Source organism: Salminus brasiliensis, chromosome 3 (assembly GCF_030463535.1).
Source record: "Salminus brasiliensis chromosome 3, fSalBra1.hap2, whole genome shotgun sequence".
Lineage (NCBI taxonomy): Eukaryota > Metazoa > Chordata > Actinopteri > Characiformes > Bryconidae > Salminus > Salminus brasiliensis.
The window spans coordinates 43,888,908-43,903,373 of NC_132880.1; the positions used below are offsets into that span (position 1 = coordinate 43,888,908).

At 38.8% G+C, this 14,466-nt stretch overlaps 1 protein-coding gene across 1 annotated transcript; it reads right to left on the bottom strand.

Annotated features, from left to right (window-relative positions):
- Nucleotides 1-1,672: 1,672 nt before the first annotated feature.
- Nucleotides 1,673-13,428, bottom strand: adap2 (ArfGAP with dual PH domains 2). The gene is made up of 11 exons (XM_072676311.1): nucleotides 13,224-13,428; nucleotides 12,740-12,870; nucleotides 10,214-10,305; nucleotides 9,454-9,536; nucleotides 7,130-7,239; nucleotides 6,087-6,236; nucleotides 5,228-5,311; nucleotides 4,998-5,060; nucleotides 4,340-4,417; nucleotides 3,903-4,131; nucleotides 1,673-3,808 (listed from the first exon to the last, which is right to left on the bottom strand). Exons 1-11 carry the CDS (start codon nucleotides 13,309-13,311, stop codon nucleotides 3,780-3,782), a joined length of 1,137 nt encoding a protein of 378 aa, XP_072532412.1. The 5' UTR covers nucleotides 13,312-13,428; the 3' UTR covers nucleotides 1,673-3,779.
- Between the last annotated feature and the right edge of the window lie 1,038 nt (nucleotides 13,429-14,466).

Consider the following 14,466-nt stretch of genomic DNA (forward strand, 5'->3'; position numbering starts at 1 on the left):
GGAGCAGAGAGGGTAAAGGGCCTTGCTCAAGGGCCCAACAGTGGCAGCTTGCCAAGCCCGGGAATCGAACCCACAACCCTGTTATCGATATCCCGGCGCTTTAACCGCTGAGCCACCACTGCCCCCATCTATCTATCCATCCATCTACTGGACCAGTTCATCCTGGTCAGGGTCATTGGTCCACCCAGAAACACTGAGCACATGGCAGGAATAACCCCCTGGACGGGGCACCAGTCCATCACAAGGTACCACAAACACCCATTTACACACACCTAGAGGCCTGTTCACCTACCATGTGTGTTTTTGGGGGTAAACATGTGGGCACAGGGAAAACACACCTCAAAAACACACAACTCCTCAAAGATTCCTATAGTCTAATACTTTTTTTTACAACATTCATGTGGATTTATTAGAGACAGGAAATAAATATGACCATATTTATATCATATCATTATTATTTTTTAAAAAAATAATATACTTTTCTGATAATATTGTGGATATCACCAGTGCTTAGGATAAAAGGATAAAGGATAAAGGTGCATGTATTCGTCACTGTACAGTGTGGACTGTACAGCGAAATGTGTCCTCCGCATTTAACCCATCTGGTAGTGAACACACACTCACACACACACACACATGTTAGGGGCAGTGAGTACACACACACACACACACACACACACACCCAGAGCGGTGGGCAGCCAACTCCAGCGCCCGGGGAGCAGAGAGGGTAAAGGGCCTTGCTCAAGGGCCCAACAGTGGCAGCTTGCCGAGCCCGGGAATCGAACCCACAACCCTGTTATCGATATCCCGGCACTCTAACCGCTGAGCCACCACTGCCCACAGTAAACACTGACCAACTGCATATTTCATTACAAATAGTGTAACTAGTCCTGTTTAATTGGCTGAAGTGCAGCATTTTGAATATAAATTATTGTACTATGTATGGGACGGTATTTGGATAGCAGTTCTTAAAATCTGCCGCTACTGAAGGGGTCATGGTATTGTAATGAATATTGTGTACCATAGAAAAATGAAATCACAAAAAACAATGAATTCTGAACTAGCTGTTTGTAACCTAATCATCATGTATGGACTGTATGGGCTGTACCATATTTGTGTTCTCTGATAAAGGTCTGTTAATTTACCACAGATAAAACATATTCTAATGTTAAAAAATAAATACAGAGTAGTTAAGCTACAGTTTAAGCTGCAGTGCTGCTGCTGTGTATTCGTTTGAGATTGCATGGTCTTGCCATAACTAAACATTTTTTTTTTACATATCTTAGTCTTAACTTTAGTCTTAAGTATTGCTCATCATGCTCTGCTAAATGCCACTCACACTTGATTCACTCTCACATTAATTATTTGCATTAATTAATTCATTCTGTGTGTTTATGAATGACCAAATACTTCTGACTTATTAGAGTCAGTCTTTCAAAGTTTGCAGACAAGTTTTTTGCTTTTTCAATTTATCCCTTAAATCCTAGAGGCCAATATATGGGCCCACCCTTCTGTGTCTCACTCTCATATCTACATAATTTCTATGTTAATTTCATAGTAATAACTAAATGTACATTTACATTTACATTTAAGGCATTTAGCAGACGCTCTTATCCAGAGAGGCTTTGCTATTTACCCAAGTTACTAAATAACTCATAGTTGTACCAGATGATATATCTCAATATGAATGACTTTAATAGCAGGGTTATAGAATAAGGGAATGAACTCCAGAAGACTGACAAAGTCTGCAAAAAAACCCCAAACCCTTAATCCCATGCACATTACAGTACAGGTGCTTGCTACAGTCTTTACTTTTGCCTAAACGCCATCTGCATTCATTAACCCACGGTTTATTTAGCTGCACAAAATCTCCACCTGTCTCCACTATTGGAGACACACTCCGGGGGGCACTGTTCACTCTTGTTCTGTTCAGAACTGGAACGTTCAAAAATAAATAACCTCAAAGCAACACTGCTAATGCAATGGAAATCAGGTCTATTTATTATGTTTAGTTTTTTTTTACTAGCAGGAGAAAAGCCATGCAAATGTTTAGGCACCCCAGGTCAGCTGAGTAGAAGATTATAGTAGAAGGCATAAAGTTAATGATGACACGTGTCTTTAATATTTTAAACAAGGTTTCCATTTCTTTACAGTTTCAAAATAACAAAAAAAGAAAGAAAAAGGACCCAAAACAAAAGTTTGTGCACCCTGCTTGGTCAGTACTTAGTAATACCCCCTTTGTTGAGTTTGAGCTTTGTTGAGCTTGTAAACGCTTTTCGTAGCCAGTTCAGAGTCTTTCAGTTCTTGTTTGGAGGATTTCCATCCACTCATCCTTGCAAAGGGCTTCTAATTCTGCTATTCTTGGGTCATCTTGCTGTACTGCTCATTTGAGCACTGCACTGTCTAGCCACACATTTTCAATATGTAGTTCAGGGGACTGTGAGGACCATGGCAAAACCAGGTTGCACATCTTGAGGTAGTTCATTGTGGAGTTTGAGGTGTGTTTAGGATCACTACCCTGCTGTGGAAGCTCATCCTCTTTTCATCTTCAACTTCTTTACAGGTGTTAAGTTGTTTCAGAATTTGCAGGTATTTCATTGAATCCATTCTTCCTCCTACCAGTTAAATATTCCCTGTGCCACTGGCTGCAATACAAGCCCACAGTATGATTGAGCTACACCCATGCTTAACAGTTGGAGAGGTGTTCTTTACATGAAAGTCTGCATCCTTTTTCTCCAAACATACCTTTTGTTTAATGCTTTGGGCTTGTTTAGACATTCCTTTGAATATTTCTGATGCTCAATGAGTTTGTCTGTTGACTCTTTCTTGAAGGTGTTTTTTGAGCAGGTGTTTCTGCACAGCAGAATTGTGCACCACCACTCCAGAGTTTTCTAAATCTTTCTGAGGATCTATTTCAGTCAAATTGGGGGTTTGATTTGCGCTTTATATAGCAATCCTCTTTTAATTTTTTTTATAAACTGAGGAAACAGCTACCTGAACATACTTTACTGTCTTCTTATAGCTTTTTCCTGCTTTGGGTGCATCGGTTATTAGAATTTTCAGAGGGCTAGGCAGCTGTTTTGAGGAGTCCATGGCTGCTGATTGTTGGGACAAGGTCTAAGGAGTATTCATAAAGAGTATTTAGAGTATTGATAAAAATATAAATAGAATACACTAATGTCGCTAAAATGTTGCATATTTTAATATGTAGAATATTTCATTTTAACTTTTATCTTCTACTCACTTTTCAACTATTCAACTATTCAAAATAACAGTAAGGTTGACTAGGGGAACCCAAACATTTGCATGCCATTATATGTACAAAACATCTTCAATTCAATCAAATATTCTTTAAAATTATAATAGGGTATATACAGAGGCTCCCAACAGGTCGGGCAGTGGAAGGGCGGTCCTTCCACTATCCACTATAAACAAGGTCTTTAAACTCAGACCCAGGTGAACTGCATCCCTGCACAAATGTGTCATTTTTCCTGCTCGTCTAATTCGTCTAATTCAACTTCACACTTAACTGTAACCGAGTTGTGCTGGAGAAGGGAATGCACTAAATTGTGCAATGCTGTGTCCTCACAAGGCGAACACATGCTCTACAGCAAAACTCCAAAAAGAACTGTTGTGAAAGACTGGTTAAGGAGTCACTGTGAACAGTTCAGACAGTGCACTTCTATCTCGCAAACTCTGGATGTGACAGAAGTGCACAGACAGTGATGGAGTCCATTGGTCAGCACTAATAGTCCTTTGTCCATTACAATGTACCGGGGTCATCTCCTTCTGCGGATGTTGGCCTCTGCTGAAAAAGGGGAACCAGAAAACACAGAGATTCATTTATCTGAATATATTCAGCCTGTGTGGAAACACCCATGTCACCAAGAGTCATGACTTACTGGTGTAATCCTGCGGCAGCATGGGCTTTGAGATGACCTGCTGTAGCGCCTCCAGCCACTCATTGCGTTCTCGCTCCTGCTCACACATGAAGACGAACTGACGGTCCGGTGTCTCCATCACCACCCCACACTTCCACTTGTTCCCCCTGGTCCCCTTCGGCACACAGTCCCTCACAGAGTAGCCGTGATTCTCTGTACCAATGAAAATGACCCCAAGCTCCACAGCATCCTTGACAAGGACAGTTGACATTGCAATGAAGTCAATTCAATTTAAATGAAGAGGGGAAAAATTATAATTCATATTTATATTAAGCCTTGGGTGCTATGACATTTTATATTAATACATTTGGTTAAATAGTAGCAGTGTAATAATACAAAACAGTTATGTATCCTAGGGGGAAATGAAAATGTGTTTTTTGAGATTTGTGATTTCCTACCAGCTGAGTCTTAAAATACAGTAGTTTTCTGTCAAGGGCGTCCAAGATGAACCATCTCTTCTTGAACGGCTCCCGTTGCTGTTAATAATAATAATAATAATAATAATAATAAATTATCATCATCATCATCATCATCAAAATACCAAAGGAGACTATACAAAACTCAAAGAACAAGAATCACAAGAAGTGGATTCATATCAAGATAAATAACATTAAATAATAATTAAATTAAAAATAAAATAAAATACATCATTCACTGTTTAAACACATTGATCCAGATGTATTCACAGCCACATGAAAGAAATCCTTTCAGGAGCACACTTTCAATGTAATTCACTATTCACTATATGTTCCCAGTACGAATGGAAACAGAGAACAATATCTCTAACAATAACTCCCATCCTCCCTCATTACTGCATAACATCGCTGTCCAATTAAAAACATGCATCAAGAAGGCCAAAACATCCTTATTGTTAAATGAAAGTCAAAGGAAAATAAGAGGTTAGTCCTAGTCATTAAGAGCATTTCTATAGGTCTGACAGTGTACAGAGCAGCTACAGGGTTCAAACCACAGAGAAACCGAGAAACAAACAAAAATAGATACATGGTATGTAGGACTGTATGTAGGACAGCAGCGATGTATAAATCAGTCACTTACTAAAGGCCCAGTCTTCTCCATGTAACCCTCTTTAAGATAGTTCCTGGTTATCCATGGCAGCAACTTGGAACAAAATAATACAAATAAATTTAAACACGTCTGTGTTTCAAGGTTTTTGCTGCCTCTGCAAAACAATGTAGGTTTACTGCAACACACAGTGGAAGAGCAAAATGAGGAATCTTTAAAGGACCTGAAACGAATACTGACCAAAAGCAATGTCAAATGCTCACCTCATCATCAGTAGCTGTAGGGAATGCTGTCTTCAGGTAGACAAATCGTGTGGCTCTAATAGCATTGAACCAATTCACAATTTCCTGAAAGAGCAACGGGGCAAGTTCAGCAAATAAGTTTCCTACTTCCTGTGACAATCCCAGGTTCCTACATTAATTGTACAATGATATCAGCTCCACTTACCACACATGAGCACTTTGTAGTTCTGTAATTACAGAATGTACTATTATTGTTTTTTTTTTTTATTATTATTATAATTATTATGATTCACCTTCACCTGTCTGTGGGTTTAAAGCCTGGGGGGGTATTACATTTCAAGTAGTTATATTTACAAGTACACAATAAAAATGTTAAACCTATAATAATTACAATATTAATGTACTCCCCAGGGATGGGGGTGGTTGTGAGACCACCTGGTATAAGATTCCATATAAATCAAATAAACAAACAAATAAATAAACAAAATAACACAACATTAGCATAAAATTGACTGCACTGAATCAGCTACAGGTCTCACTGCCAGAACATGATTTTTCTAAATTATTTTATAATTTGTTCAATTACTTTATAATTTGTTCAATTGCTTTCCTCAATTGAACAAATAATTAAAAAAACTGTCATAAATGTTTAATAAAATGTCATTTCCAGTAGAGAACTTACTTCCTGTGTTGGAACAAAACAGACTCATTCAGCTTGTCTGAAAACAGATACTCAGATATTTCTGGCGGTTCCATTGAAAAGCAGGATGTAGGTTAAGGGCTCTCTTGTTTGAAAAGCTCAGAAAAGGTTTCCTCTAACTCAGTGATGAAGAATAAAGGAAAGTATTCAAAACCCAAAACCCCCAAAAATCTGGCTGACCTGTCCGTTTTCATGGTAAACAAAGAGGTTGCGGGTGTGGTCATCCACACAGTAAGTGATCTGAAGGCCGTGAGCATGTCCAATCTTCTGAGGCTGAAAAGTTGCATTCAGATGTTTTACAGAGATGATGGCTTTCGGCCCTTTAGCCTCCTGAAAGGTAAAAGGAAATTGTTATTTAGTTTGTTTTTATATAATTACTCATACATCCTTTGTAAGGATGTGTAAAGCACCCGAGATACCCTACAGTGGACCAATTAATTAGCATCATTGGTCAAATATAATAATAATAATAATAGTAATAATAATGACTAATCACACTGTAACTAATAAACTAATAATATAGCCTCTCTAGGTTGAGCTATGCTACGCCATAAACATACATATAGATTATATATTAGTTGTTTGAGCCAAATATGTGATGATTCATGATTGCATTTAGCACCATGCTAATCTATAGAGTATATGTTCTATGCTCTAGTATATGCATATCACTTGTTACCTACATTAGCCTTAAAGCCAAACCTCAGACGCTGAATATGCTTAAGCTGACTGACCGCATTTGAGGCTACTCTGGAACATCGAAAATGACTAATCGATATAAACCTTCGCTTTAATTGACATTGCTGCTTGTGGTGTATTCAGTGGTTGATATGAGCATATTTCACTTTTTTCACTTTTCATTTTTTCTCTGCTGTTGGTACAATATTTTTTTATTTTGCTGTCCAGAAACAAACCACCTAAACCACACATCTGTATATTTTTGTATTTATTGCCTTTGTACTTTTTGTCCATGCGCCTCGTCTCATGTTCTGTCTATAGACCTTGCATTATTGTATCATTATTGTATCATTATTGTATCATGTCCTACCTATTCTGCACCAGAGACTTAGCCTAAGCCTGTATTAGTATAATGACAATAAAGTTTAACTGAATTGAACTGAATTAAATTAAATTAAATAATAATGAGGCTTTAAACTAAAAGCCCTGCTGCAAGTGTTTCTGTATTCAAAAGAATTGCTTAGTAAGTCATCTACAGTCCTCACATCCTCCTTGAAATATTTTAGGGTGAAGTCTTGTTCTGATAGAACAAACTTCCTCTTGAGAAACTGCCCGTTGTCCTTCCCTTTCTTCCACAGCACCCCTTCATATACTCCTAGAACCAATTAAAACATGAATTAGTAAGGAAAAGCAGTGGTGCAGTACCTTAGAATAAAAAATGTACTGTTCACACATTTATGGTGTGAATGCATTCAGCTACTTTAAAAAGCACCTATTTCTGACACAGATGTGCAAATGCATACACACACACAGTCTGTCCAGCCTCCGTAGAGAAGTACTGCCACCCGAATAGGACTCTCTGGAGCAGATAAACATGAACCTACAGGCACTATGCCTAATTCTAGGCATAAGCTAGAGGGGTATAAAGCCCCCCAGCACTGAGCTGTAGAGCATTGGAACTATGTTCTCTGGAATGATGGTTGGTGCTCCATCCAATACTTTTGGGATGAGTTGGAGATGAGGTCACGTGGCGATCATACAACATCCTGACCTCACTAACGCTCTTGTCACTGATCCTCCAAAATCTAGTAGAAACCCTTCCTTGGAAAGCAGCGACAGTTACTCCAACAAAAGCAGGATAAACCCTTGATTTCAGAAAAAAACAATGATCAGGTGTCCCAATACTTTTGTCCATATAGTATATGTTTGTACAAAATACTCATTAATCATTAATCCCATGTACTGTGTATTATGCATGTATTGCTTAGGCCAATGTAGCACAGTGCTTTGGAGTTGAATACACTGTGTGGAAACAGCTGTATTATATTAGTGATAGTTATGTTGTCACTACTGGGGCCATACATGACCCACCATCCATTTCAGACAACAGAACAGTAGTAATATCGTTCTGCATTTAGGTATATAGTATCAAAACATACGTAATGAGGACTGACACCCTATGCTTTGGTTTCATTGAAGACTTGATTTCATTGATTCTGGGTAGGCTGTGGTCACACTGTGATAAGAAGTGCACAAGAAGAAGAATGAAGGAATATATGTAATATGTTAAAAATGCAATGCATTTACACTGTTGCTGAAATTTATAAGAAGTCAGCTATGAGGAAATTCAAATATCATCAGCATTAAAATAAACAAATAAATAAAGAAATATTTAAATTTAGTTCCTCTTTTAATTGCACATGTAGTCCATAGTTTATGGGGGCCAAAGCTTAACTATAAAAACATTCTGTGGTGTTATCAGTAACTATGTTCACACCTTCTCATTCATTGTTTCTTCCTGTTTTTGTTGGAGCAACTATCTCTACTCTTCAGGGAAGGATTTCTACTATATCCTAATTCATTAAATATTACAGATGATTTCTGTGTCCACAGGAACTTCTGTTCTTTTTTGAAGTGTTAAAGTGTTGTAAACATACCTTTGGATAGAAACTACTGACTAAGTAGTACTACACTCTATATAGGTATGTATTTTATGTATAAATATTTTATACATATACAATTATGTTTTTTTTTTCTATTTGATGTATATATATATATATATATATATAAACTGTTTTTCCATCATCAATACCAGCTATTAATTATTAAATTCTTCTTTAAATTCTCACGGTTCTATATGTGGAACCACAGCCTTTACTAAAGAACTCCTGAAGAATATCAGGAGTGTACACAGAGGGGAAAGAATCTAGGGCGAGTTTCCTGGAAGCGATCGATTGTAGTGAATAATGAACCAACAAATAAAGGATGTGAGAAAGGAATGAGTCAGTTGTGCCAGGGTTTCCCGAAGAACTTTGCAAACCGAAACTTATCGGAAGAGCTCAAAAAAACCTTGACAGTGAACCGTATTGGGACACCTGCTCATTCACTGACTTTTCCAAAATCAAGGGCATTAAAAGAGTTGATCCTGTTCTTGTTGGAGTTACTTTTCTCTGCTGTCCAGGGAAGTCTTTTTTACTATATTGTACAGCATTGCTGTTAGTAGGGTCAAGATGTTGGATGATCACCACCTCACCTCATCCCCATCCCCCCCAACCACCATCCATCATTCCAGAGAACACAGTTCTACTGCTCCACAGCTCAATGCTGTGGAGGAGGAGGGAAGGGGGGGGGGGTTCATACCCCTCTATCCCACGCCTTGGATTAGGCAGCATGGTGCCAATAAGTTAAAATTTATCTTGCACCAATTTATCTGTGTTTGCATGTGCACATGTGTGTCAGCAATGCGTGCAACCTAAAGTAGAATGTATTCGGCTACATACATATATATTGTACAACTCAATGGGCAGTACACAAAAAAGTTCCTTCTTAAGCAATTTCTAATGTTATAAATCCTCTGCTTCTGGTTTACCTGATGAGTAGGCAAGCAGCTTCTTTTCCTCTGTAAACTCCTGCCTTTCGTACTTGGCTCTGATCCACTGTTCTCTCAGCACCCTACAGACCATAAGAGAACCATTTCACACAGTGCACAAAGCACACAGGAGAGGGCTAATCTTTATCTATTGGACTTTTCCAGCAAAACCCCTGTATCTCCAAAATTGCAATTAAAATCGCATTTCTATTGGTCCATTCATCATGTTTTGGAGTCAATATAAACAACAACTGCTGCTTAAATAGTGTCAAAAACTGAAAACTGAAAAATAAATAAAAATTGAAAAGCACACAAATAAATAAATAAATAAATAAATGAGTTTTTTTTCTGTAAAAGTGATGGCATGTTGTGAAAGTATGCACATTTTAATCCTATGCCAAGACAACTATGCATAGCTGTAAAGAGTTAAACTAGCCGCTTGTAGAGCATTGTGTGTAGAGAACTGAAAGGGCAAATCGACAAATTCAAAGGCCTGACATCCAACACCAAAAACCCCCTTGGCTAAAACATGAATACAAGAGCAGTTCCTCTTATTGTTACCAACAGTAATGCATGGCCTCATCCCCCAGCTTAAATCTGTTTGCCACATCAGCAGTCTCCCACTTCCCCAACGACAGATTTGTTTTAGTGTGATACCAAGTGAATGGACAAAGGCAATGGCTGGGGAACAATCCTTTTTAAAAATGACACAAACAGTCAGTCTATGCATTACCTCAAGTCTCCAAGAGAGAGTACTTACTCACAGTCATCTTGCTGTGGCTGATAGTAGAAGACCGGGACGAATTTCTCGTAGAAGTCTTTGGCCGTTCGGTTTCCGTTGGCTTTCATAAACTTCACATTAAAGTCATTTGGCCACATGAAACACAAAAGTAATGAGGTTAACAGTGGACACTGTTTGATGTGCCCAGCCGGACACCAACGTCAGTAGATGTTATTATCTGGCTGAATGTAGTGTATGTGATGTCGAGTGAATTTTAAAAATACAATGTGAAGACAACATCTAATGCCAACGTGAATTTGATGTAGAAAAATTGTTGGTTTTAAATTGTGATGTTGAGTAAGCAAAATCCAACATCTTTCAAACGTTACCTGCCAACGTCATACTGATGAAAAATACCAGCATTTAGTTGAGGGTTAGTTGAGGTATGGTGACCAAAACCTGACGTCTGCTACATTGCCATAATGTTAATGTCCATACAGTGAAGTTTAAACATTGCTAGATGTTGAGGTATTGCTGGCTTTATGTCACTGTGTGAGATAAGCGAAATTCAACATCTGTCTAACGGTTGAGCTTGATGTCAACCCAATGTTGGTTTTGGAAGGATATGTGACTTTGATTTCCAACCACAGTTTAACGTCCGTCTAACGTTGGAGATGACATCAAACCAGTGTTGGATTTTATTAAATGTGACTGATTTCCAACCACAGTTTAACGTCCGTCTAACGTTGGAAATTGACATCAAACCAGTGTTGGATTTTATTAAATGTGACCGATTTCCAACCACAGTTTAACATCCGTCTAACGTTGGAGATTGACATCAAACCAGTGTTGGATTTTATTAAATGTGACTGATTTCCAACCACAGTTTAACATCCGTCTAACGTTGGAGATGACATCAAACCAGTGTTGGATTTTATTAAATGTGACCGATTTCCAACCACAGTTTAACATCCGTCTAACGTTGGAAATTGACATCAAACCAGTGTTGGATTTTATTAAATGTGACTGATTTCCAACCACAGTTTAACATCTGTCTAACGTTGGAGATGACATCAACACAGTGTTAGATTTTATTAAATGTGACCGATTTCCAACCACAGTTTAACATCTGTCTAACGTTGGAGATGACATCAACACAGTGTTGGATTTTATTAAATGTGACCGATTTCCAACCACAGTTTAACGTCCGTCTAACGTTGGAAATTGACATCAAACCAGTGTTGGATTTTATTAAATGTGACCGATTTCCAACCACAGTTTAACATCTGTCTAACGTTGGAAATTGACATCAAACCAGTGTTGGATTTTATTAAATGTGACTGATTTCCAACCACAGTTTAACGTCCGTCTAACGTTGGAGATGACATCAAACCAGTGTTGGATTTTATTAAATGTGACCGATTTCCAACCACAGTTTAACGTCCGTCTAACGTTGGAGATGACATCAAACCAGTGTTGGACTTTATTAAATGTGACTGATTTCCAACCACAGTTTAACATCCGTCTAACGTTGGAGATGACATCAAACCAGTGTTGGATTTTATTAAATGTGACTGATTTCCAACCACAGTTTAACATCCGTCTAACGTTGGAGATGACATCAAACCAGTGTTGGACTTTATTAAATGTGACTGATTTCCAACCACAGTTTAACATCCGTCTAACGTTGGAGATGACATCAAACCAGTGTTGGATTTTATTAAATGTGACCGATTTCCAACCACAGTTTAACATCTGTCTAACGTTGGAGATGACATCAAACCAGTGTTGGATTTTATTAAATGTGACTGATTTCCAACCACAGTTTAACATCCGTCTAACGTTGGAGATGACATCAAACCAGTGTTGGATTTTATTAAATGTGACCGATTTCCAACCACAGTTTAACATCCGTCTAACGTTGGAGATGACATCAAACCAGTGTTGGATTTTATTAAATGTGACTGATTTCCAACCACAGTTTAACATCCGTCTAACGTTGGAGATGACATCAAACCAGTGTTGGATTTTATTAAATGTGACCGATTTCCAACCACAGTTTAACGTCCGTCTAACGTTGGAGATGACATCAAACCAGTGTTGGATTTTATTAAATGTGACTGATTTCCAACCACAGTTTAACATCCGTCTAACGTTGGAGATGACATCAAACCAGTGTTGGATTTTATTAAATGTGACTGATTTCCAACCACAGTTTAACATCCGTCTAACGTTGGAGATGACATCAAACCAGTGTTGATGGATAAAATTCAACGTCTGTGCTATGCTCGTTTTTAACGTTAACCTAAGCTTCATTTTCATCTAAAATTCAATGTCTGTCCAACGTTAGAGTCCAACATCTTTCTGAGGTCCGGTGCCTGCTAGGCAACTCCACACTGTTTGATTATGAACATCTTTATGATCCCCAATCATAACAACAATCAGATCAATCCATCCAAACCAGTCAGCTTACGGCGACATCTGAACGTCAGGACTTCCAGGAGATCCCTACAAATGAAGCCAGGTAAACCATTACACCCATAGTTACACCCATAGTTTCCATACCTGCACAAGGTCATCATCCCAGAAGTCCAAGCGGATGGATTTGACTCTGCTCACACTGGACAGATTGCGGTGAGTACCAGAGCAGTTCAGACAAACAAAGATGCCAAGTTTATATGAAGCCCAGTCTGGGTCTGTAGAGAACATGAGCAGAGAGTTAACATGGTCTAACCTCAACTGGCCTGAAATACAAGATACTCTAGACTAGACTGGACTAGACTGGACCAGAGCCTCCACTACTGAAACTGCTGGTGACTAACCTACATGGTGAAAACCACAACAACTCTAAGGCGTGGTGCTGTAGCCCTCTGTAGCTCAGGCAGACATGCTGACAGGCTGTAAACAGCATGACCACCAACGAGTAATTTCACTGTTTCAATTAAAATGGTAAAATGAACAGATTTAAAGTCTCTTAAAGTCTCTTAATTAGCATTAAAGTCCAGCGAGGAGCAGAAGCTCAGTGTAGCTCAGTGGGACCGTCCCTCACCTGGAGCTCCACAGTCAGCACAACTGCTGTTGTCCGGCAGCCTGGCCAAGTCCAGAAGAGCCTTTTTATTCTTTTCTCGGTTGGCCATATGAAAAGTCGCTTGGAAAACTGAAGAAATAAGCTTTTAAAAACCGCTCTCCATTTCCTCTGCTAAATTGATGCTACTCGTTGAGCGGTGGTTGAACTGGGCAGCCACCCGCCTGCCTGCCCACCCACCCACTGCTGCGAGGCTGGGCTTCCGTGTGTGACGGTGGGGAAAGAGCCTATCCCATGTCCTCTATCCTCAGCCTATATCCTCCTGAGAGCCAGGGAAAAAAGTTTAGATATTTAAATAGATTTAAAATGAAATATGATTTAATATTGTAGGTGAAAAAAATAAACACATGTTACAGAAAATATTTTGTTTTTATTTTTATTTTTTATTATATAATAATAATTTTTTTATTTAAATCATATGTCCCTCACATCTACCTCATCTGACAGCTCAAAATCTTGACTTTCCTTCCACAACTCTGACTAAAATCTTTTTTTTTTTTTGACCCCAATGAACCTCACCCCACTGCTTCTTCAAGTACGGAAATTAAAGCTAGGTCAAAATGTGAGTTAGTAAGTCCTGCTGTCCACTACAGAGGACACTGTTTTTTTTACAGGGTTAAAATGGCTGTACATTCCTGAAATCTTACTACACTGACATTAGGAATCTCATATTGAAGACTGGAGAGCCAACAGATACAAAATACCTGCAAACAACTGCCCACTAAACTCCTTGGTGCCACAAAATGTGCAAGCTGCGATGGCAGCCACTAAAGAAAGTACATGTGGTGTGTCAGCCGCACCCGCACATCTGCGGCATCACTACAAGGCCCAGAATATCCCCCTGACAGTAGTGTGATTCAAATAGATTTTATAAATAGTGCCTGACTTATAGCTATCAGAACTACACTATATGGGCACAAGTATTGGGACACCTGCTCATTCATTGTTTCTTCTGAAATCCAGAGAATTAAAAAAAAGAGTTGATCCTGCTTTTGTTGGAGTAACTGTCTCTCCTGTCCAGGGAAGAAAGCTTTTACTAGATGTAGACCACATTTAGCAACAAGAGCAGGGCAGAGGGCAATACTTCTCTACAGGGACTAGACAAGCTGTGTGTGTGTGTGTGTGTGTGTATGTGTGTGTGTTTGTGATCATTTGCGCCAGCAACCTAAAGTAGCTGAATGCATCCACAAACATTTGGACATATTTT

Bases quoted from the DNA above. Each gene is read 5' to 3' on its own strand.
- adap2 (XM_072676311.1), bottom strand. From the start codon at position 13,311: ATGGCCAACCGAGAAAAGAATAAAAAGGCTCTTCTGGACTTGGCCAGG. The intron at 5,061-5,227 runs GTGAGCATTTGA...TTTTGTTCCAAG, and splicing joins CTACAGCTACTGATGATGAG to TTGCTGCCATGGATAACCAG. The intron at 4,132-4,339 runs GTAGGAAATCAC...GTCCTTGTCAAG, and splicing joins TGTATTTTAAGACTCAGCTG to GATGCTGTGGAGCTTGGGGT.